At 42.2% G+C, this 23,559-nt stretch overlaps 1 protein-coding gene across 1 annotated transcript in view; it reads left to right on the top strand.

Moving 5' to 3' along the window:
• The window catches only part of LOC137377393 (uncharacterized), a 66,570-nt gene extending 43,260 nt beyond the window's left edge, over nt 1-23,310 (top strand). The window contains exons 4-8 of the mRNA XM_068046970.1: nt 17,568-17,726; nt 18,161-18,671; nt 19,359-19,404; nt 21,120-21,400; nt 23,085-23,310. Of these exons, the coding sequence (XP_067903071.1) occupies nt 17,568-17,726; nt 18,161-18,671; nt 19,359-19,404; nt 21,120-21,400; nt 23,085-23,310 (1,223 nt within the window). The remainder of the gene's footprint in view (nt 1-17,567; nt 17,727-18,160; nt 18,672-19,358; nt 19,405-21,119; nt 21,401-23,084) is intronic.
• Nucleotides 23,311-23,559: the final 249 nt, after the last annotated feature.

Here is a 23,559-nt window from a genome sequence, read left to right as displayed (position 1 = left end):
ATGTGTTGCCCTGAAAGATCCTGAACCGTCTTGACAAGTTGGATGTGGAAAGGATGTTTCCTCTTGTGGGGTAGTCCAGAACTAGGGGGCACTGTTTTAAAATTAGGGGTCATCTTTTTAGGACAGGGCTGAGAAGAATTTCTTTCTCTCAGAGGGCTGTACGACTTTGGAACACTCTGCCTCAGAAGGTGGTGGAGTCGGGGTCATTGAATATTTTTAAGGCGGAGGTAGATAGATTCTTGTTAGGCAAGGGAATCAAAGATTATCGGGGGTTGATGGGAGTGTGGAATTCGACACACAAACAGATCAGCCATGATCTTACTGAATGGCAGAGCAAGCTTGAGGGGCCGAATGGCCTACTTCTGCTCCTAATTCATATGTTCATATGATATATTTAGAAGATCAGGATTTCCCTTAAAAGTGGCCAAAAGAAGCAACGTCAATGATTTAATCGTGCATAAAGTAAAAGGTTTTATTTCAAACCATGACTCAAAGGTCATTGAATAAATTCATTAACAAGATAACTTAGGATTTATCAAATACTAATTTAGGGCTTGGCCATGTGAGCCGCGTGGAAGATGGCAGGATCCCCAAAGACACATTGTACAGCGAGCTCGCCACTGGTATCAGACCCACCAGCCGTCCATGTCTCCACTTTAAAGACGTCTGCAAACGCGACATGAAACCCTGTGACATTGATCACAAGTCGTGGGAGTCAGTTACCAGCGTTCGCCAGAGCTGGCGGGCAGCCATAAAGACAGGGCTAAAATGTGGCGAGTCGAAGAGACTTAGTAGTTGGCAGGAAAAAAGACAGAGGCGCAAGGGGAGAGCCAACTGTGTAACAGCCCCGACAAACAAATTTCTCTGCAGCACCTGTGGAAGAGCCTGTCACTCTAGAATTGGCCTTTATAACCACTCCAGGCGCTTCACAAACCACTGACCACCTCCAGGCGCGTATCCATTGTCTCTCGAGATAAGGAGGCTCAAAAGAAATTTAGGGTTAATTTTTTGGAATTTTTTTTGCATATTTTCCATCTCTTCAAGTTTCCACATAATCTACTTCAAGACTTCTGCCTAAATTCTTCTCTAACCACACTTGCCTTCTAATCACTCCTCCTTCCACAGCAGGAAGCACCAGGCCTTCAAACAGAGTCTGCGTTGATGTGGCTGAGATCTTAAATTTACATAGTCTCACGCCATAGTGAAAGAAAGAAAGGACTTGCATTTATTTAGCACCTGATCACATTCTCAGGATTTCACAAAGCATTTACAATCAATGGATTACTTTGAGGTGCAGTGACTGTATAAGCCAACACAACAGTCTATTTCCACATAGCAAGGTCGCATATATTAACTGACAAAGGAACCAAATTATATGTTTTTTTAATGGCATTGGTTGAGTAGAGAAAGTTAGTAAAGTCACCAGGAAAATTCCCTGCTTCTCTTCAAGTAGAATTCAGGATGTCCAAAGCGCTTTACAGCCAATGAAGAACTTTTGAAGTGTAGTCACTGTTGTAATGTAGGAAACACAACAGCCAATTAGCACACAGCAAGCTCCCACAAACAGCAATGTGATAATGAGAGATAATTTGTTTTTGTGATGTCGATTCAGGGATAAATATTGGCCAGGTTAGCGGGAGAACTCACCTGCTCTTCTTCAAATAGTGCCATGCGATCCAACTAAGACAGTAGGTAGGGCCTTGGTTCATCCTCTCAGCTGAAAGACAGCACCTCCGACTGTGCCACACTCCCTCAGTACTGCAATATAATCTTGGCCTGGATTATGTGCCTGAGTCTTTGGAGTGAGACTTGAACTGACAAATTTCTGACTCTGTGGTGGGAGTGCTACACACTGAGCCATACTAACAGTTACACATACAGTTATAAAGCATTTTGGACACTGGAGTTTATACTTGTCATAGTCTTTTCAACTTAACTTCTATTATGTACGTCAAGACAATGTCACATTTCAAAACTGCAGAAAGCACAATACCTGCGACTGGTATAGAAATCGATGATAAGCACATGTCTGAAGGAAGGTTTAAAAGATCACCATTTAATGTTTTTTAATGCTTTTGACAATTCTTACTCCCAAATTAGCTTTATGTGTCATCTTAACATTTACAGTACAGTCAGAAGCCAAAGCAAAATACCAGAGGAGGCGAAAATGGTCATTCCATTATTCCAGGTCTCTGATGCATAACTCACTGCAACTTTACTGTTCACTATCACATATTAGAGCATTTTAAGGCTTTGAAAAGAAATTGGCCTCTGCTACCAACCTGTGAAAGGACAGCTGCTCCCATGTATAGCACACCCGACACTTATTGTAATGCACCTTTGAAATTCCTCCACCAACTGCAATTGAGATCATTGTCACAAATGTGTAGGTTAGAGGTTGTAAAGAACTATGCATCTGTCCATTTATTAATAGCATTGCACAGTATCAGCCTCCAATGTATGATACAAGAATATTGAGCTGCCATTGTACTCATCTTCTCTAGGTGCACCTCACTTGTCCTGCCAAATCATAGTTCCTGAATATTCCTTTCACCCAATAAAACCACAGAGTCACGCACATTGTCCAAATGTGTCAGTAACTATCGATGGCAGGTGTATTAGTGGTACCTTGAGATTCAACAGAAGCTCTAGCATCCAGAGTAAGTGGCAAGTACCAGTGCACAGATAATACTTGGATCATATATATGTTGCATCATCGTGCTTCAAGTTTTAGAGCACCCAAGATCCCTGACCAGTATTAACTTTTTCTTATATGGTTGGGGATGTTGACAGCACTGACAGGGTGCATTTATTACCGTTCCTACTTGCCCTGACATAGCAGAGGTGGGCCTTCTTAGCTGATTGGTTTTACAACTGAAGATCTTGCTAGGCCGCTTTGAAAGGCATTAATAGTCAAACACATGTGAGGATTGGAGTGACACATGGGACAGACCATTTCTGGTTGACCTGAGGACATTAAGGGTCAACCATATCAAGCAGGAATGGCCAAAAACAGATACAGGAGGCAGGTTCCCATCCCTGAAGGACATTAGTGAACTTGTTGGGATTTTAGGACAACCCAGTAGCTTTATTGAATTTAATTTGATATCCTCCCATGCCTTTTGAGTTACCAGTCCAGTACTATAATCACTACATGATGATAGTCAAATTTAACCCTGCATACTTTATGCCTATCTACTGATGGAAGCTCTGGAATTCCCTCACTAAGCCTCGCCATTTCTCTATCTCTCTCTCCCTCTTTAAGACATTCTTTAAAACCTACCTCTTCCTGTCCAAATATGACTCGGTGTCAAATTTTGTATGATAGGGTTCCTGTGAAGAACCTTGGAACATTTGAGGCATTTAGGCACTATATAATTGCAAGTTGTTGCATTTTGTTATGTTAAAGGTGCTATATAAATGCAGGTTGTTGTTGTTGGACTCATGCCAGGAGAAAGATACTTCAACAAGCATGACATTGAGATAACTATACAAATATAGATTTTGGGATGTTGTATCAGCTTCAAATCTTGCCCTGGAGCCAAATCAATACTCCTCAGTCACCAAAAGAATATTTTATTGGTGTTTTGTGCAGGCATTGCTTCTAAATTTGGGGAAATTTTGACAGCTTTATTCAGTGATGACATCTATTCAATGTGTAAATCACGATAAGGGCAAAAGAGTCAAGTATAACAGGATATCCCATTAGCTTGTGGAAAGCCCTACAATATTGTGTACTTTGACTTATAACATGTATTCAACAAAGTTTCACATTAAATATTCGTCATTAAGGTTACTGGATTGGGGATTCAATATAAACCTGGAAATAGACAGAAGTTAGCTGAAGAGGTAGAAACAATGGCTCTTGTTTGGGCAGCTTTAGCAACATGGAGATAACTACTGAGGGCAGTGCCCCGGGGAACAGTATTTTTTCTGATTCTAAACCTCACTGCAAACTGATCAAATTTGCTGAGGTGACCAAACTAGCAGCTGAGTCTGAAGAGGCAGCCTGGAGAAACTAAATATGTGAGGCAGAGTATATAAGTAGGGGGAATAATGGATGAAATTTAATATAGAAATGTTCAAATTACTGTACATGAGGAAAGATAATAGTAACATAACTACTCCATTGAAATAGCTAAGGACGAAATTTAAAGGAATATGAGTTTTACTAGATCCAGCATTCCACATGTCCATTCAACAATGAGCAGTAATCAACAAAGCAAACAGAACATCAGGATACAAACCTCAAATTGTAGAGTACAAGTCAGAGAAAGTCTCTAGTCAGATCACATCAAGAGTACTGTGCCCAGGGGATGAGCCCGGCCAGGTGGTCGAAGTTTCAGTAGGGGAGCATTTTGGGAACAGTGACCATAATTCCGTAAGTTTTAAGGTACTTGTGGATGAGGATAAGAATAGTCCTCAGGTGAAGGTGCTAAATTGGAGGAAGGCAAATTATAACAATATTAGGCAGGAACTGAAGAATTTAGATTGGGGGCGGCTGTTTGAGGGTAAATCAGCATCTGACATGTGGGAGTCTTTCAAACGTCAGTTGATTAGAATCCAGGACCAGCATGTTCCTGTGAGGAAGAAGGATAAGTTTGGCAAGTTTCGGGAACCTTGGATAACGCGGGATATTGTGAGCCTAGTCAAAAAGAAAAAGGAAGCATTCGTAAGGGCTGGAAGGCTAGGAACAGACAAATCCCTTGAGGAATATCAAGACAGTAGGAAGGAACTTAAGCAAGGAGTCAGGAGGGCTAAAAGGGGTCATGAAAAGTCATTGGCAAATAGGATTAAGGAAAATCCCAAGGCTTTTTATATGTATATAAAGAGCAAGAGGGTAACTAGGGAAAGGGTTGGCCCACTCAAGGACAGAGGAGGGAATCTACGTGTGGAGCCAGAGGAAATGGGCGAGGTATGAAATGAGTACTTTGCATTAGTATTCACCAAAGAGAAGGACTTGGTGGATGATGAGCATAGGGAAGGGAGTGTAGATAGTCTCAGTCATCTCATTATCAAAAAGGAGGAGGTGTTGGGTCTCTTGCAAAGCATTAAGGTAGATAAGTCGCCAGGGCCTGATGGGATCCACCCCAGAATACTAAGGGAGGCAAGGGAAGAAATTGCTGGGGCCTTGACAGAAATCTTTGCATCCTCATTGGCTACAGGTGAGGTCCCAGAGGACTGGAGAATAGCCAATGTTGTTCCTTTGTTTAAGAAGGGTAGCAAGGATAATCCAGGAAATTATAGGCCGGTGAGCCTTACGTCAATGGTAGGGAAATTACTAGAGAGGATTCTTTGGGACAGGATTTACTCCCATTTGGAAACAAACGAACTTATTTGCGAGAGACAGCATGGTTTTGTGAAGGGGAGGTCGTGTCTTACTAATTTGATTGAGTTTTTTGAGGAAGTGACGAAGATGATTGATGAGGGAAGGGGGGTGGATGTTGTCTATATGGACTTCAGTAAAGCCTTTGACAAGGTCCCTCATGGCAGACTGGTGCAAAAGGTGAAGTCACACGGGATCAGAGGTGAGCTGGCAAGATGGATACAGAACTGGCTCAGTCATAGAAGACAGAGGGTAGCAGTGGAAGGGTGCTTTTCTGAATGGAGGGATGTGACTAGTGGTGTTCCACAGGGATCAGTGCTGGGACCTTTGCTCTTTGTAGTATAGATAAGTGATTTGGAAGAAAATGTAGCTGGTCTGATTAGTAAGTTTGCGGACGACACAAAGGTTGGTGGAGTTGCGGATAGTGTTGAGGATTGTCAGAGGATACAGCAGGATATAGATCGGTTGGAGACTTGGGCAGAGAAATGGCAGATGGAGTTTAATCCGGACAAATGTGAGGTAATGCATTTTGGAAGGTCTAATACAGGTGGGAAGTATACAGTAAATGGCAGAACCCTTAGGAGTATTGACAGGCAGAGAGATCTGGGTGTACAGGTCCATAGGTCACTGAAAGTGGCAACGCAGGTGGATAAGGTAGTCAAGAAGGCATACGGTATGCTTGCCTTCATCGGTCAGGGCATAGATTATAAAAATTGGCAAGTCATGTTGCAGCTGTACAGAACTTTAGTTCGGCCACACCTAGAATATTGCGCGCAATTCTGGTCGCCACACTACCAGAAGGACGTGGAGGCTTTGGAGAGGGTACAGAAGGGGTTTACCAGGATGTTGCCTGGTCTGGAGGGGATTAGCTATGAGGAGAAGTTGGATAAACTCGGATTGTTTTCACTGGAACGACGGAGGTGGAGGGGCGACATGATAGAGGTTTACAAAGTTATGAGCAGCATGGACAGAGTGGATAGTCAGAAGCTTTTTCCCAGGGTGGAAGAGTCAGTTACTAGGGGACATAGGTTTAAGGTGAGAGGGGCAAAGTTTAGAGGGGATGTGCGAGGCAAGTTCTTTACGCAGAGGGTGGTGAGTGCCTGGAACTTGCTGCCGGGGGAGGTGGTGGAAGCAGGTACGATAGCGACGTTTAAGAGGCATCTTGACAAATACATGAATAGGATGGGAATAGAGGGATACGGTCCCCGGAAGTGCAGAAGGTTTTAGTTTTGGGAGGCATCAAGATCGGCACAGGCTTGGAGGGCCGAATGGCCTGTTCCTGTGCTGTACTGTTCTTTGTTCAGTTTTAGACAATGGGACATAAAGGAGACACTTTTTTTTATTCATTCATGGGATGTGGACAGGCTAGGACAGCATTTATTGCCCATCCCTAATTGTCCTTGAGAAGGTGGTGGTGAGCTGCCTTCTTAAACTGCTGCAGTCCATCTAGGATAGGTACATCCACAGTGCTGTTAGGAAGGGGGTTCCAGGATTTTGACCCCGGGACAGTGAAGGAACGGTGATATAGTTCCAAGTCAGGATGGTGTGTGACTTGGAGTGGAACTTGCAGGTGGTGTTGTTCCCATGTATCTTCTGCCCTTGGCCTTCTAGGTGGTAGATGTCACGGGCTTTGAAGGTGCTGTCTAAGGAGGCTTGGTGCAATGCTAAAACCCAGAGAATGGTATAGGCAATAATGATGAGACCCATGCCTAGGAGCTGAGATTGAGTTATGAGGGAAGTCTGGTGTAACTTAATTTTCTGGTTCCAAAAGAAGATAACTAAGAGATAATTTTTAGAAATAAGCAAAAGATGGCAAATTATGTTACAGTTAGGGTTTTCTGTTAACATTGTCGTCATGTACTCAAGGCAAAAGGACATTTTCAACATTCCCATTAATTTCCATATATTTCAAGTTACTGACACTAGCTTATTTTGATGATCCTGATTCAGAAACATGCACCGTAAGAATATACAAAAGAACATTAGAAATAGGAACTAGAGTAGGCCATTCAGCCCCTTGAACCTGCTTTGCCATTCAATAAGATCGTGGCTGATCTTCTACCTTAACACCACTTTCCTGCCATATACCCGTATCTCTCGATTCCCTTAGTGTCCAAAAATCTATCAATTGCAGGATTGAATATACTCATCGGCTGAGAATCCACAGTCCTCTGGAGTAGAAAATTCCAAAGATTCACAATCCGCTGTGTGAAGAAATTTCTCCTCAGCTCAGTCCAAAATGGCCGACTGCTTATCCTAAAGACTATGACCCCTAGTTCTAAACTCACCAGCCAGAGGAAACAGCCTCTCAGCATCTATCCTCTCAAGCCCTCTTGGAATTTTATATTTCCCAATGAGATCACATCTCATTCTTCCAATCGCCAGAGAATATAGGCCCATTCTACTCAATATATCCTCGCAGGAGAACTCTCTCATCCCAGTAGTCAATCTAGTGAATCTTCTTTGCAATAAGACAGCAACACAATGAATGCCTTTTCTGGAGTTCTAAACCCACTAAGTTTTCATAGGACAAACCACCCAGTAAACATTTTTAACACAAAAATGCCTGAACTGCCTGATTTCAATAGCCAGAATAACAGGGCTCGGGATCTGCATTTGGCTCATGAGTCACAGTACAGACAGCATAGAACACAGGTTCATGCCACGTTGATATGGCACTTACCTTGTTGTGGGGGACTGTTCCCCTGGGTCCCCAGCAACACCCTCCTGCTGCCCGATTTCCAGGCAAGGGGAATGTTAATGAGGTAATGAGGCCCAGCCTCCTGCTACTCCCAGATAGGCAGGCTGCTCACTTTGCCTCCTGGTTGTTAAATTTGAGCCCATAATTTCAGTCTGTTCTCAGTGACGATTTTTTTCACTGGAAAGACCGATATTTATTGTCTATCCCTACTAGTCTTGAGAAGGTTGTGGTGAACCACCTTCTTGAACCATGGCAGTTCGTGTGGTGAAGGTATACCCACAGTGTTTATAATTTGTTCTGGAGCTTTGAAACAACTGAGTGGCTTGCAAGACCATTTCAGACGATAGTTGCAATGCTGGAGTCACTATCGTCCAAACGGGATAAGGATAGATTTCCTTCAATAAAGGAAATTAGTGACCTAGATGGGTTCTTATGACATTCTGTTAGTTACCTCACTAACATTAAAGTTGCTAGCTTTTTAATTCCAGATTTATTTAATTAATTGAATTTAATTCCCCAGCTGCCATGGTGGGATTTGATCTCATGTCACAGGATCATTAGTCCAGGCCTCTGGATTACTAGTCCAGTAAAAACCACTGTGCTACCATACCCTCATCCTGCTGTAAGGTACTTTCGACCATTCAAAGACTCATAAGACTCATCATCCCAAAAGAACTTACACATTGCACAGGTTTATGATCATAGAATTCATGGGGCTGGATTTTGTGCTGGAAGCGGGACTCTCAGCACCAGGCCGAAAAGGCGAGGGGAACCCCCACCCTGGAGTAATCCAATGGTCTTTTCTTGTCAAAGTTTTAGGAGGCGGAATCCCTGTCCCTTTAAAGACTTTATCACAGGGCCAGCAGCTCAGCAGTATGTGGGTGCGCCACCAGGAGCAGTGGCCATTGCCAATACTGCAGAGGCCTCTGACCCAGGCCCAGCACTGGAACCCCAGAGAAGAGGTAGCTGAGGCAGGGTTGCTGGGGCCATTCCAGAAGGCCCTGGTGAGGAGGGATGGGGGGTGGTCTTGCGGTCCAGGGGGAGGGGGTCCTGGGGGATGAATTGGTTCCGGGTGGGGTTCCTCCGTGGACCACAAATTGCCCACGAAGAAGGGACCGCCACCCCAAGCCTGCAGGGAGGATACCTCGTCTTACAAGGTGTCCTCCCCGCATGACGGAAGCCCCCTCCTACTCCCCCAACCCCCCGCTGGTAAGATCCCAGTAGCGGTGGGAAGAGGCCCTTATTTGGACACTTAAGGGCCTCAATTTGCCTCTGGGCAGGAAGACCATCGACGGCCTGTCCCGCCCCCAGGAAGATTGCTGGGCAACGGGCCCTCGGCCACCGACCCACCATCCCCCCAACCCCACCACCACCACCATCACCCATCACAATTCTCCCTGACCATCACCCCTCCCACCGCCTCCAATCCTGCCTTGGGGGAGTGGGGGGGGGAGACATAAAATCCCAGCCATGGTCTGCCAATTGATACTGCTTCTTTTGACCTAAATACACAACTGACGATTTAGAATCATAGATTTGTTTATGGCACAGAAGGAGGCCATTCAGCCCATCGAGTCCTTTCTGGCTCTCCACGGAGTTATCCAGTCAGTCCCACTCCCCCACTCAATCCCTGTAGCCCTGCTAGTTTATTTCCTTCAAAGAAAGACAAACTTATAGCAATATTTCAGTGAACATTTCTCAATTAAGTGGAATGTGCATAGGACTCCTTCCTCAAACAGTATGTTCATATCCTACAGGGAGGGAAACATTGCTGGATCTAGTTATGAAGAACAAATAGATAAGTTAAATGTGGGTATATACCTTGGGAGTAGTGACCATAATAAAATATGGTCTAAGGTCCAAATAAAAAAGGAAAATAGTTAGCACAAAGACAAGAGCAGAAAATTGGAATCAAGGAAATCTCAGAGAGATGAGGAGTGAGCTTGCTGAGATGAGGTGGAAGGAGAAATTAGCACATGAAACTGTCTATCAACAATAGGAGCATTTTAAAAAAAAAAAGAGCTTGCCAAGTTACAAATAAATATATGATTAAAGAGATGGCTATTTAAAGTTGCATAATACTGTAGATAAATAAAAAAACTATAAACAAACTAAAATTGAAGTACCATAACAACAATATGTATTTATATCACACCTTTTAAGTAGTTAACCATCCCAGTGTGCTTCGTGGGAGAGTTATTAAACAAAACTTGATAAAAATAGTACCTAAAAGGCCTTTTGATGGAAGGTGTCATTGACAGTGCTGTGAGCAATAACCTGCTCATCAATAGTTTGGGTCCAGACCTCATTACAGCCTTGTTCCAAACATGGACATAAGAGCTGAATTCCAGAGGTGAGGTGAGACTGACTGCCCTTGACATCAAGGCAGCATTTGACCGAGTGTGACATCAAGGAGCCCTAGCAAAATTGAAATCCATGGGAATCAGAGGGAAAACTCTCCACTGTATGGAGTCATACCCAGCACAAAGGAAGATGGTTGTGGTTATTGGAGGTCAATCATCTCAGCCCCAATATTTTGCTGCTGGATTCTTCAGGGTAGTATCGTTGGTCCAACCATCTTCAGCTGCTTCATCAATGACCTTCCCTTCATCATAAGTCAGAGTTGGGACTGTTCGCTGATGATTGCACAATTTTCCATACCATTCAAAAACTGAAGCAGTCCGTGCCTGCATGCAGCAAGATCCCGACAGCATTCAGACTTGAGCTGATAAGTGGCAAGTAACATTCATGCTACACAAGTGCCAGGCAATAACCATCTTCAACAAGATGGAAGCTAACTATCTCCCCGCAACATTCAATGGCATTACCAATGCTGAATTCCCCACCATGCTGGAGTTACCATTACCGGAAACTTAACTAGACCAGCCATATAAATACTGTGGCTACAAGAGCAGGTCAGAGGCTGGGAATTCTGTGGCAAATAACTCAGCTCCTGACTCCTCAATGCCTGTCCACCATCTACAAGGCACAAGACAGGGGTACGATCAAATGCTCCCTACTTGTCTGGATGGCACTCAAGAAGCTCAACACCATCCAGGACGAAACAGTCCTTTTGATCAACACCCCATCCGCTACCTTAAACATTCACCCCACTGCCATCAGCACACAATGACAGCAGTGTGTACCATGTACAAGATACACTGTAGCAACTCACCAAGCCTCTTTCACAGCACCTTCCAAACCCACAAACTCTACCACCTAGAAGGACAAGGACAGCAGATGCATGGGAATATCATGACCTGCAAGTTCTGCTCTAAGTCACACACCATCCTGACTTGGAACTATAACACCATTCCTTAACTGTCGCTGGGTCAAAATCCTTGAACTCCCTCCCTAACAGCACTGTGCGTGCAACTACACCACATGGACGGCAGTGGTTCAAGAAGGTCCCTCACTACCACCTTCTCAAGGGCAATTAGGGATGGCAATAAATGCTGGCCTTGCCAGCAATGCTCAAATCCCATAAACGACTCTTTGAAAAAGCTATCCAATTATTTCCACCTACCCACTTTTCCACATATCTCCTTGGTTAAAAGGGTGAGAAGGAAAGGAAGAAGGGAGTATAAGGAAAGGATCTCACAAAGTATTAAAAGAACAGTAAAGTACTCTACAAAAATATCAGTACAAACCAAAGCTGGGACCTAAATATCCAAGAGCACATGACATTCAGGAAGGACAGGAAGCTGGGAAAAGGTGGTGGGGTAGCTCTATTAATTAAAGAGGACATTAGTACTGTCGTGAGAGATGACCTTAGCCCTAAAGATCAAGACGTAGAATCAATTTGGGTGGAACAAAGAAACAGCAAGGGGCAGAAAACATTGGTGGGAGTTGTTTATAGGCCACCAAACAACAGTGGTAATTGTTGAAAATAGAGACATGTTGTCGAAGCTTTTCTTCTTGTACTCATCAGGGCACACCACAAGAATACTAATGAAAGGAAAACAACGACTTTATACTGTATGAGAAGGGAGTGCTGATTGGTTGACAAGTGAACTCTGATTGGTAGAGGCATTGCCATAGAGAATGCACCAGTTTACAGTGACTGATAGTTAACTGCCAAGCTTTGTTTGAAATTTAAACCAGGAAGCTTGACTCTGATTGGTCAAGGCATTGCCCTAAGGAATGAACCAGCGAATGGCTGTGACTTATTTTGTTTAGCTGGAACAGGTGCAATGTTTGTACATGTTCTTTCTGTCAGCAAAGAACAGGGCCCTGTGTATTAATATATATAGTTTCCAGTCTGTGCAAATGCGCCACACTATGAGCCCTACTGACAATCTTAAATTGGTTGTCAGTGTAATTCTTAGCACACTGAAGATTATTTAGTAAATGTTATCCAATTGCAGAATCACATCTAATGTTGGACACTGTGTTTGGAGTTTTGGAAGCAGAGGCTGGTTGAGTACTGCCTGTACTTTGCCCATTGCGAACAGCAGAAGGGACATGTTTGATACGATCTGCCAGTCTTTAGGATGTATGACCTATATACCTAGCATCACACTGGCATTGAAATTCATATATCACATTACTCATTTGTGTAATAGGCAGGACGTCTTTTTGGCTCAGCAGCAGCTTCTTGTTCATAGTGAACACCACACATGTTTCGACTGAATAGTAGCAATGTGAAACAGCTAGCTTCACCTGTTGCTCAAATTTTTGGGATACATTACTCTTCCAGGGTAATCTGAGGTAGGCTGGGTACTTTTCAGGGCTGAAAATGACGGCCTTAGGCCCGTTCATAAGTTTACGCGATATACAGTGAGAAATGATCTGATCAGGATAGCCATTGTCAGGCAGGATGTCTTTGATTCACCATATTTCAGCATCAAGCTTACATGGTGAGCAAATGGCTCATGCCCTATTTATGAGGTTGTCGATAAGGCAATTCTTATAGTGCGTGGTACTGTAAGAATCCCAATGCGTTTATTGACCAGAAAAGGTAGGTTTGCGGTAGACCGTGGTAGAGAAAAAATTAGCAGATTTCTCAAATAGTGCATCAAGGAAAGGAAGCTTATTTGACTGCTGCCTTTCAAAGGTAAATTTGAGCTCAGGATGGAGCCCATTAAGACATGTAAGGAAATTATTGCGTGCAGTGGCGGATTCAAATATAGCAAATGTATCATCTACATATTGGAAATATGCAAGAGGTAGGAGGTTAGGTGTCATTTCCTCAAAGACACGTTTCTCATGGAACCCAACAAAGATGTTTGTGAGAGCTGGGCCTAGAGGGGACCCCAGGGCAACACCATCTATTTAGATGTACATGGTGTCGTTAAAGCTGAACTCAACAGTGCGAGTTGCCGAGTTCATAAGTTCAATGAATACTGATTCACGCAATGGTGGTGAGTCTAGATTGCCATGATAGAGTGCTGCAGCGTAAAATTCTATGGCTTCCTTAAGTGGTACATTGGTGAATAGGCTAGCAATGTCAAATGAGCACATGGACATGGCATTGCTATCGATATGCAAGTCCTGTGTGTGCAAAAGTATGAGCCAATATCTGAAGAACTGTTACGGTTCTTGGAGCTCACTGTAGAGTCCTTGATTGTAGGTAGATCTTGCTTGTCATTGGGGCCCAGTATTCTTCTTAAACCTTGTTTGCTCTAGGAAACTTTTCTCTCTTGGGGTTCATGTGTCTTCAGTGGATTCAGAGGCATGTGAGAAAGAGATGGGAGCAGACAGGAGAGAGGTCTTCTCAGTCCAGGAGCAAACAGCTTTCTGCCCAAAACTATCTGTACGAATTCAAAAAACTCAGGTTGCCCAGCAGCTTAGTCATGTGACTAGCTAGTTTGACCATGTTTGGTTGTGTATTCGGCCATCTTAGCAGTCAACTTGGAATGTGAGCTCCCCTTCAATGTCTGATGATCAAAAGTCCATTGTGGGTTGAATGTCAGGGAATGGCTGATTTGTCCTTCCAAACGCTGTCTTTTCATATGCAAATGTCTTTTTTCCAGCCAAGGTCTGGCAATCCTTGTAACAGGCTTTCTCTTCTTCCCAGAAACAATTTGAAATATAATGTCCATGTGGCAAAATTAATATGCCTCATTCTTGGCAGGTGGGGGCTTGCATGACAAAATCCTTATTTTTGGTGATATACCCATTTTCAGTCATATTAATAAGACTACACCAGATGTTAAATATATCTGGGAATATTTTTAATTAAAAGTGATTTTAAAAATTGTGTTGGTTCATGGGTGATTTTATGCTTGTAATTGTGCAAACGAATGTTAGCAGAAACTTGAGGCCTAACCTAACCAATGCAATTTCAAGCACATTCTGAGCACAATTACCTGATTAATTATCAGAAATTCTATCCTGAAATGACTATATGTCTAGTTGAAAAGAATATAATTAGCAACCAACATGACTTTCAGAATGAGAGATTGTGCTTGACAGGTAGAGTGTTTTGAGGTGGTGATCCACATGGTTGATGGGAAGGGGGTGGTGATGGGGAGGTGGTGGGGGGGATGCAGCGGATGTGATGTACATTGACTTCCAGAAAGCTTTTGACCAGGTACCACACAGGAGAACATTAAGGAAAATTAAAGGGTATGGAATTAAGGAGAACATAGCATATTCAATTAAAAACTGGTTAGAAGGGAAAAGTCAGAGTATCAGAGTTAAGAGCAGTTTTTTTGGAGTGGTTGGAAATGGGTAGCAGTGTCCCACAGGGGTCCACTTCTATTTAATGTGTACATCCATGATTTGGATAAAGGGCTAGATGTGTAGGTACTAAAATAGAAGGCATAGTAAATAATTCTGAGGGCAAAAGGCTTGATCCCCAAATGTGAGATGATATATTTTCATTTTTAAAATATTACAATTGTACTTTGAACGGGCAACATTGGGTGACAAGAGCAGACGGATTTAAAGATGCAGGTTCACAAAATGTTAAAAGCTGCATCTAGGTTGGATAAGGCAATTAAAAAGTTGATGGAATACTGCGTTTTATGGCAAACTGAGATACAGTGGGGAATCTATCTAATATCTTAATAACATAACAGTGAGAGTACTGTGCGCAGTTACACGTTTCATATTATAGGAAGGATGTTAAAGCAATAGTGAGGGTACAGCCCACATTAACTAAAAAAAACCCTGCTCTCATTCTCACATCTCTGTCCTGGGATTGCTGCAGTGTTCCAGTGAACATCAATGCAAGATCGAGGAACAGCATCTCATTTATCGATTAGGCACACTGCAGCCTGCCGGACTGAACATTGACTTCAATAATTTCAGATGAAAATGGGCCCCCCATTTTACTTTTATTTTTAGTTATTTTTTCTTTTTTCTTTTTTATATTTTTTTTGTTTTATTTAGTTTCATCTTGGTTTGTTCAGTTTGCTTACCCACTGTTTTTTTTTCATGTTTGTACTTGCGGCTGTTCAATTTTCAGTCCATTAACACCCTATCTGTGCTAATGCATTGTCTTTCAACACACCATTGACATACTGTTTGCCTTTGCTCCATGACCTTCTGGTCAGCTATTCTGTGACCTTGTCCTATCTACACCTTCTCCTTTGTTATCTCTTGCCCCACCCCTACTTGCTTATAACCTTTCACATTTCTAATATTTGCCAGTTCTGAAGAAGGGTCACTGACCTGAAATGTTAACTCTGCTTCTCTCTCCACAGATGCTGCCAGACCTGCTGAGTATTTCCAGCATTTCTTGCTTTTATTTCAGATTTCCAGCATTCGCAGTATTTGCTTTTATTTAACCAAAAACCCGCTGGTATGAAGAAACACAAGGGAAAAAAACTTGAAAAAGTGTGATTTTCTTGTTAAAACAGAGGAAATCAAGGGGTAATTTGATATCAAAGTTTAGGATTCGAAGGAATGTGACAAAGTAGATAAAAACAGCATGTTCCCAGTGATACAGGAGTCTCGAAAAAAGGATATATATGTAGGATTAAAATGTAAGATTTAGAAAGCAGGAGAAGGGTTTTTAATGCTGAATGTTGTGCGGTTATGGAAAACACTGAGTTAGTGTTTGAAGCAGAGATCATGTCAACATTTGTAAACAGATCTGATAGGTGGTTGAAAGAAAGAGGATGAAGAGTAGAGGGAGAGGTGTGTGTAATAAACACCAACATATTCTGGTTGGGCAAGCGGAACACTTTCCACCTTTTAATTTCTATCTAAAAATGTTCAATAATAATAGCCAATGACAGATTGCAGCATCAAACTGTCCACAGAATGGCGAGAAGTTTACGGGGTCTGTACAATTTGAAACGTTTGAAAACATCTTCTCAGCAGACAAAAGCCACGCGATCCAATAGACAACAATAAATGGCATTGGTCATTGCTAGCAAAAAGTGATTTGGACACCTAGAGAATTATTGAAATCCTATAAACTAAAATAAACTTTCAAATATCAATCATCTATTCTTTCGGATGCGTTTGGTAGTGGGGGCGGGTCGAACTTCGTTCAAATCAAGAAATAATTATTGCAAATTAGAGAGGGAAACAATTAAGTAGGACATCGCCAGACTTGACAACTTTTTATTCCCCAGAACACAACCACACAGTCATGTGATCAGCCGGATACAGGCATTCTTTAACTTGCATTCATTTCGACCAAGCTTGTGATCATCTGCCCTAATGTCGCCTTCTGTGGCTCGGTGTCTAATTTTGTTATAATGCCCCTGTGAAGCGCCTTGGGATATTGCATTACGCTAAGGATGCTATATAGATGCAAATTGTTGTAGAGAAAGAACTTGTGTCAAGACAAAACGCAGTACTGAGCCTGGAGTCCGGGTGTAACTGCTCCTCAATCTAGTCTAGATCTGATCTGCTTTTGTTTTTACTCCAGGTATCCTTTTTTTTTACAAATAAACAATTTGCTACGGAATAACGCCCATCCTTTTTAAAAATTTAACTTCAATTATTTTCCCACTCGCCATATGATCATAGCAGCTGTGGGTACAGACTAGTCTTTGTGTGGCTGCATTATAATTTCTCTTTCGGCATTGCTGATTACTATTATCCCCTTTCAAATGGTACTCACATCATGATTTGAACATTTCACCCATTTTCTGAAGCTCTATTTTGAGTATGGATAAAGTCCTGTGGCATTTTAGAACCGCCTTTTAAACTTAATCCATTATCAAAACGAAGCATGTTTTACCAAGCGTGAAACATCGGTACGTAGTGCAGAAAGTATGTTGGTATTATTCGTGATGCAGAAGTTGATTTATATCAGTCTTTGCAAAGACGAAATCCACTCCAGATTTTATGTTGTACCGGAGCACAATCTGTTCGCCTAATGTACCAATGGAAAGTCTGTGAGCATGTTTATTTAAAGTAGTGAGCACGCAAATTACTGTCCATTACAAGCGTCGTTAATACGCTCGTTAGACATGGTGATGTCTTTGGGCAGAAAGTTGATCTGCTGACAGTCTCAGAGAATCCCGTGTGCCATGAAAACTCAGGGGAACCACTCGCCGTCTTGTCCTGGGAGCCTGGATTCCGACTGCACCAAGAAATCGCAGCCTTTCCCATTGCTCTCTTCCTATCTCATAGACAGCATCTTGGGACGCAGCAGCCCGCCCGTTAAACGCGAAGATGTCCCTTCATGTGGCGCAAGAGTTGGGAGAAACCTTGAGGGCGAAATGGCATCAGGTCGAATGGAGATTGGAGGCAAATCACTTCAAAAGGCCGAAATAGCGATGGAAATTGAGGGTAATTTGGAGAGTTCTGAGCGTTTGATATCGAACAAACTTTGATATTGTTGACCCTCAACAAAATAAAACATTTTATTGAGTTTGTGTTTAAAAGGTCGTAGCAATTTACCTGAAAGCATCGTCCATATTTTTCCGAAGAAGGGCCACTGACCCGAAACGTTAACTCTGCTTCTCTTTCCACAGATGCTGCCAGACCTGCTGAGTGATTCCAGCATTTCTTGTTTTGGTCCATATTTATCATTCGTTTTATTTTTTATTATTTCTACATTACTATCTAATAAATGAAAAAACAAAACATACGCCATTCAAATGTTAAACGATGGGGAAATATCATAAAATTTAGAGAAAAGACTGCTTGTGTAAAGATTTTTTGACTTGATGTTTTGCTTCACAGTTTTAACTGTGCGGTTATGTGTGTTTTTGTTCTTTAAGGACAGTCAGAAGCAGCAGTGACTAATGGCTTGGGATGGCATCAGCCATGTACCGGTCTTAATCACTCAAAACGGGAGGAAGCAGGCACAGGCGACTGTGGAAACTGGTTCAATGAACTTCCTTCAAATGAAGACAATACGAGCTCCAGCTTAGTGAATTTGCAAGGCAAGAGAAGAGGCGATTTGAAGCCTTTGCAAAAAAGCAGAGGGGAAAATGCAGCGTCCCCGGTGCCGGCAGAACGAGGTGCAAAGAATTGTCTGGAGAGAGAGAAATCAGCAGACAACCAAGTTCTGGAAGTGAGAGGAGGGGAGGAGAGAACGAATGAGGCCGCAGATCAGAAAGACAGTGTCAGGGACACCATGGGCGTTCAGTATTTTTCTTGTATCGGCGACCAGGAGGGTGGATCCTTCAAACGCAAACAGCGTCGCTACAGAACCACTTTTACCAACTTCCAGCTGGAGGAATTGGAGAGAGCTTTCAGGAAAACGCACTACCCCGATGTCTTCACAAGGTAATAGTAACTCAGCAAAACTGGCTACAAGTCACTTAACTGACCTCTCAGTCTCCTGGTTAACACTAATCAGTCTGTGCTCAAAACTGTAAGTCTTTCTCTACAGCTCCTGAAATGAATTATGCCGATTAATTCGGCTTTATAAATAGCTAAATTACATCTGGAGTTAAAATGTAGGGGAGGATAACCTAACATTATCACTTGTCAATGTAAAAGATTCCAAAATAACCAAAACAAATGGCCCCTACAAATAAAATGCACGGCCGAATAAAAAGGACAGTAATATTTGTGTGGCACGTGTTCTTTGATTCTTTCGAAAACACATCGGGCTAAATCTAGCACGCATCCAAAACACCTCTTTGAAACTGTGCATATGTTAAAATACACATTCCCTCTCCCTTTTGGATTTTGTCACCTTGCACCCTCTGGTACCACGGCCCAACTTTGTGGAGCGATTGATAGTGTTTTGATTACCGTAAACGCGCTATGAAAATGCAAGTTACTTAGAATTGATGTTCTTTCCACTGAACATAGTGATTTACGTGTTAAATGTAAATAACTAAATCTATTCTCAGTAACGAAATATTGTCGAAAACACGGAAAATTGTCGTTCTTAACGAGTCAACAAATAATGTCGAGTCAAATCTAACTTTGTTTGGACAGTAATGATTTGTGTTTTTTCCACAGAGAAGATCTGGCAATGCGGCTCGATCTAACTGAAGCCAGGGTGCAGGTCTGTGCCCCTTACCTTTTGTTTTAGATGGGAGTGGAACTGGAAAAGGTTGAAATCCACGTTATACTGAACTGGTCAAATGATCAGAAACTGAGTTGCGTTCACTGGCAGCTTTAGAGAGTTATCAGCATGTGGAAGGGAGCATAGAAGAGGTTTAATAAGCCCTAATAACCACCAGATTGTAGAATGCGCTCTGAACTGCTAAATCAAAGCAACCCACATGAAAGCGTTAGAGAAAAAAACACTATTTTAAATTGAATGACTAGAATGTAGATTTAGCCATTTGCTTATTCATTGCCAGAGTGATGGATTAAACATTCCTCCGATCATTGGTTGATGTAGATCAAAGTTAAATTGTCTGGATTCAGTGTATTTTGCACTCAAGGTTTCTGTTCTCTGGGGGCTGGTGAAATTACAGAAGGCCTTGGGGAGTGTCAATGAATAGAAACCATATGGCCTACAAAACCAGCGGTGCTGGGTGGCCTGTGAGTATATTAAAAAAAACTTAACATATGACTTTTGCAAACAAGGTGTTCATAAGCAAAATTAAATCACTAAAGCACTAACCGAGTTATCACCAGGATCCGCCCTATGGCAACAATACGCACTGTTTCTAAGTTTTTTAAAAAAAAACACGGTCCCAATGTCAAACGGCCGAGTTTACTGCTCGAATCCTGTTATATTTAATCGAATATCACAGAATCTGCAATAGAAGGGAGAGTGTGTTCCCCTCTCTAGATGCTGCAAGGATACAAGTAGCCTGAACATTTTAGTTAGTTCGTGCCTTCTGTCGTCTGCATCTGAAGCATGAATCTCGCATTCACGAAAGCTGGAGCTGCTTTTAAAACATTGCCCTCAGTCATAGCATTGGGCGGGTCGGATGGGTTGGCTAAACAACGGATTCGATATCCCTGGAGGACTGCAGCTCTTCACTACACCGGCTTAATGATCGCATCCTCCGTGTGGACTTTAGGAAAGTTTCTGCCACATTTTATACACATAAGCAGGGCCAAGGCGAGATCGTTTTTGATGTTTGACCTTGAGATTGTCTGTATGTAGCTTCACTAACATTGGCTGGCGAATTCAGAAACGGGACAACTTTAAAGTATCACAGTGAAAATGAAAGTGATTTACCGGAGATGTTTTGCCTGGGCGAGATTATTTCAGTCCATTTTACTATTGTTTTTTTTTTAATTGCATGTTGGAGAGGTGCGACCCCTTAACTAGATTGGGATACACTCGGCTATTTAAAGTTTTACGTGGTGCACTGAACTCACTTCAGATACATACACTTGGGCAATGAGATGTGGAGCCTTTACCAACTGATTGAAACTAATCTGCAAAATTACAAATGTTACCCTGCAATATTTGTTAGAGTTATTGTACGATACAAACAGTTTTCCGACTCCGCTAACTTTTTGAATCCCACCTGAACATTTTCTAAACTGCATGCAAAACCTAAACAAATGGTTCCTATTATGCTCGAACCATTTCATTCAAATAAAACCTACTTTTTCCATTCTTTATTGGCATATTTGATCCTATGAATTGCAATTATTTACTATATAAGTGCAATAACTCGACCATAACTGATCAGTAATACACGATTCCTATGTGCGACATTGATTCAATGTGGTCAGGATACATGAGTTATTACTTGGCTGTGTGTGTGTGTGGCTGAGTCGCTCTTAAACTCCTCTGTTGCTTCTTTCAAGGTTTGGTTTCAAAACCGCAGAGCCAAATGGAGAAAACGGGAAAAGGCTGGAAACCTGAGTCACCCCCACGGTTTGTCCTTGGCCAGCCCATTGGGGCTGTATTTGGATGTGCCACTGGGCCAGCCTCCTGGTATGGATCCGAGCTGGAGGTCAGCCTGTCTCCCAGCACTTGCTGCACCAACAGGTGCCAACGTCTATAGCTCTGCAGCCCAACTCGGCATCAGCACCTTCATCGGAAGCACTTTCTTCAGACACCCATTACTCAATCCACACTTCGGAAGGTTAGTTAGCTGCAATTACTTCCGCAGGTGCCTTCATATTTTGAAAAGTGTTTGTCTTCGATATTTGAAGTTAGACCTTCCCCTTATCATTATTTTTAAGGAGACCAAGTTAACATGTTGATACAAAAGCAGAAAATGCTGAGAATACTCAGCAGGTCTGGCAGCACCTGTGGGGAGAAAAATTTAGTTAACATTTCAGGTCAGTGACCCTTCACCGGTTATCACCTGAAACATCAACTCTGTTTCTCTCTCCACAGATGCTGCCAGACCTGCTGAGTATTTCCAGCATTTCTTGTTTTTATTTCAGATTTCCAGCATCCGTGGTGTTTTGCTTTTGTATTGTTACCTTGCTTTCAATCAAAAGTCACATATCATTTTAACTTAATTATCCCTTTTTTTTACAGCTATCTTAGTTCTGTTAGTATCCCTGAGGGTATACCATTTGCCTATTTTAACTGTATAGTTGATGCCAGTTTCTTGCCTGAATGACAAAAAGGCACTAATAGTAACTAGCGTTGAAAATGTTATTTTTGTCCGTGTATTATCAACGTTAATCCTGATATTTAAGTTAGAGTGAGCATATGATGATACTGTAGAGGAATTGCAATGTAAAATCTCAAACGTTGTCGAAATGCTTGACATTTAACATTCATGCCAATGTTAAAACAATAAATAGGTTAATTTCAGATCGAATTAGTCATTGCGCCCGCAATACCTTATTCCAAAGGGGCATGAAAAAAAAATCACATTTTATTTAAGTCAAAGGTCTCCAGCATAATGCATCGATTGAGATTCACAATAATTGAATCAATAGTTTCTCTGCGCCATTCCTATCCGAAGACAAGTATTGGATCTATAGAAATGACAAAAGAATGTGATTGAATATTGCTGGGAACTGGTTCAAATACTCTTAACTTTGAAGGGGAAAAAAGTCACAGATGAGAATCGGACATTTCAGCCCTTTGGAATTTCAGGTCTTCACAGTTCCACACAGCAATCTTACCTGCTTTTTGAACGATCTCAATGTTTTGCAACATCTACCAATATCTGACCGATCATTCCAAGTATTTTATCACTTTCAGCAAGAAAAACGTTCTTCCCTATTTTTAAAATTTAGCTTTCACATATTTCAATATGTACCCTGCTCCTATTTTCTGGACAGTTTTGAAGTATTAATTCTTCACTTATCCAGATCACTTAATATTTCACTTATTTTAATCAGACCTCTCCCTCCCCACAACAACTTTCTTCTCAACTGTGGTGTATAAGAAATGCAAGGTTTAAACTCATTTGTTCAGTTGCATATTGGTTTTAACCCTTTCCTGTTGTGAACAACTTCTTAAAGTTTAAAAATAGAAGCAGGAAATGCTGGAAATACTCAGCTGGTCAGACAGCAACTGTGGAGAAGTGGAGTGGGAACCAAGAGTTAACCTTTCAGATCGATATCCTTTCGTTAGAAGATCAGTCATGGGGCTGAAACGTTTAATTTTTATACTTTAGTACTGCCAGACCTGCCGAGTGCTTTGCAGTATTCTTTGCTTTTAGTTCAGATTTCAAGTAGTATTTTACTTTTGTTTTTCTGAATTAATATCGAAATTGACTCTACGGGAAGGGTGTAATTAAAATCTATAACGCTTCATTTCTTCACCAGGGAATTCGGCTTATTTTGTTTTTTGGGTTGCAGATTTTTCACGGCTATGAACCCATTAATGGCAGCCTCCCTTGTTGTGAAGCCCTCGGTCCCCACTCTGGACCCTGCTGTCTTCACTCCCCAACCACATTCGACTGCCATGGACAGGAAATCCTCCAGCATCGCCAGCCTGAGATTAAAAGCTAAAGAACACACAGCACAGAGCCCCCCGATCGGTCTGCTCCCCAACCTAGCGAGTGCGGCCAAAGAGATCTGCTAAATAAAATATACCACTGCAGAAGGCACCGACGGCCACCGTGCACAGAGCGGAGCTGCAGATCAGAGGGACCGGAAGAGAAAGCAATTTAAGAGACAGTTCAAACCTAAATGAACTTTTAGAAAATTATTGTTCACGGAAGTGATACTTTGATAAAGTGAATTGAAACTTTGGGGAGGCGGTGGGGCGGGGGTGGGGGGGGGGGGGGGCGGTATCAATTGAAAGTCACCCACCATTTAGTAGCTAAACTGC

Source organism: Heterodontus francisci, chromosome 15 (genome assembly GCF_036365525.1).
Source record: "Heterodontus francisci isolate sHetFra1 chromosome 15, sHetFra1.hap1, whole genome shotgun sequence".
NCBI lineage: Eukaryota > Metazoa > Chordata > Chondrichthyes > Heterodontiformes > Heterodontidae > Heterodontus > Heterodontus francisci.
Note: the sequence above shows the minus strand (reverse complement) of the source record. Positions and strands in the feature narration are given on the sequence as shown.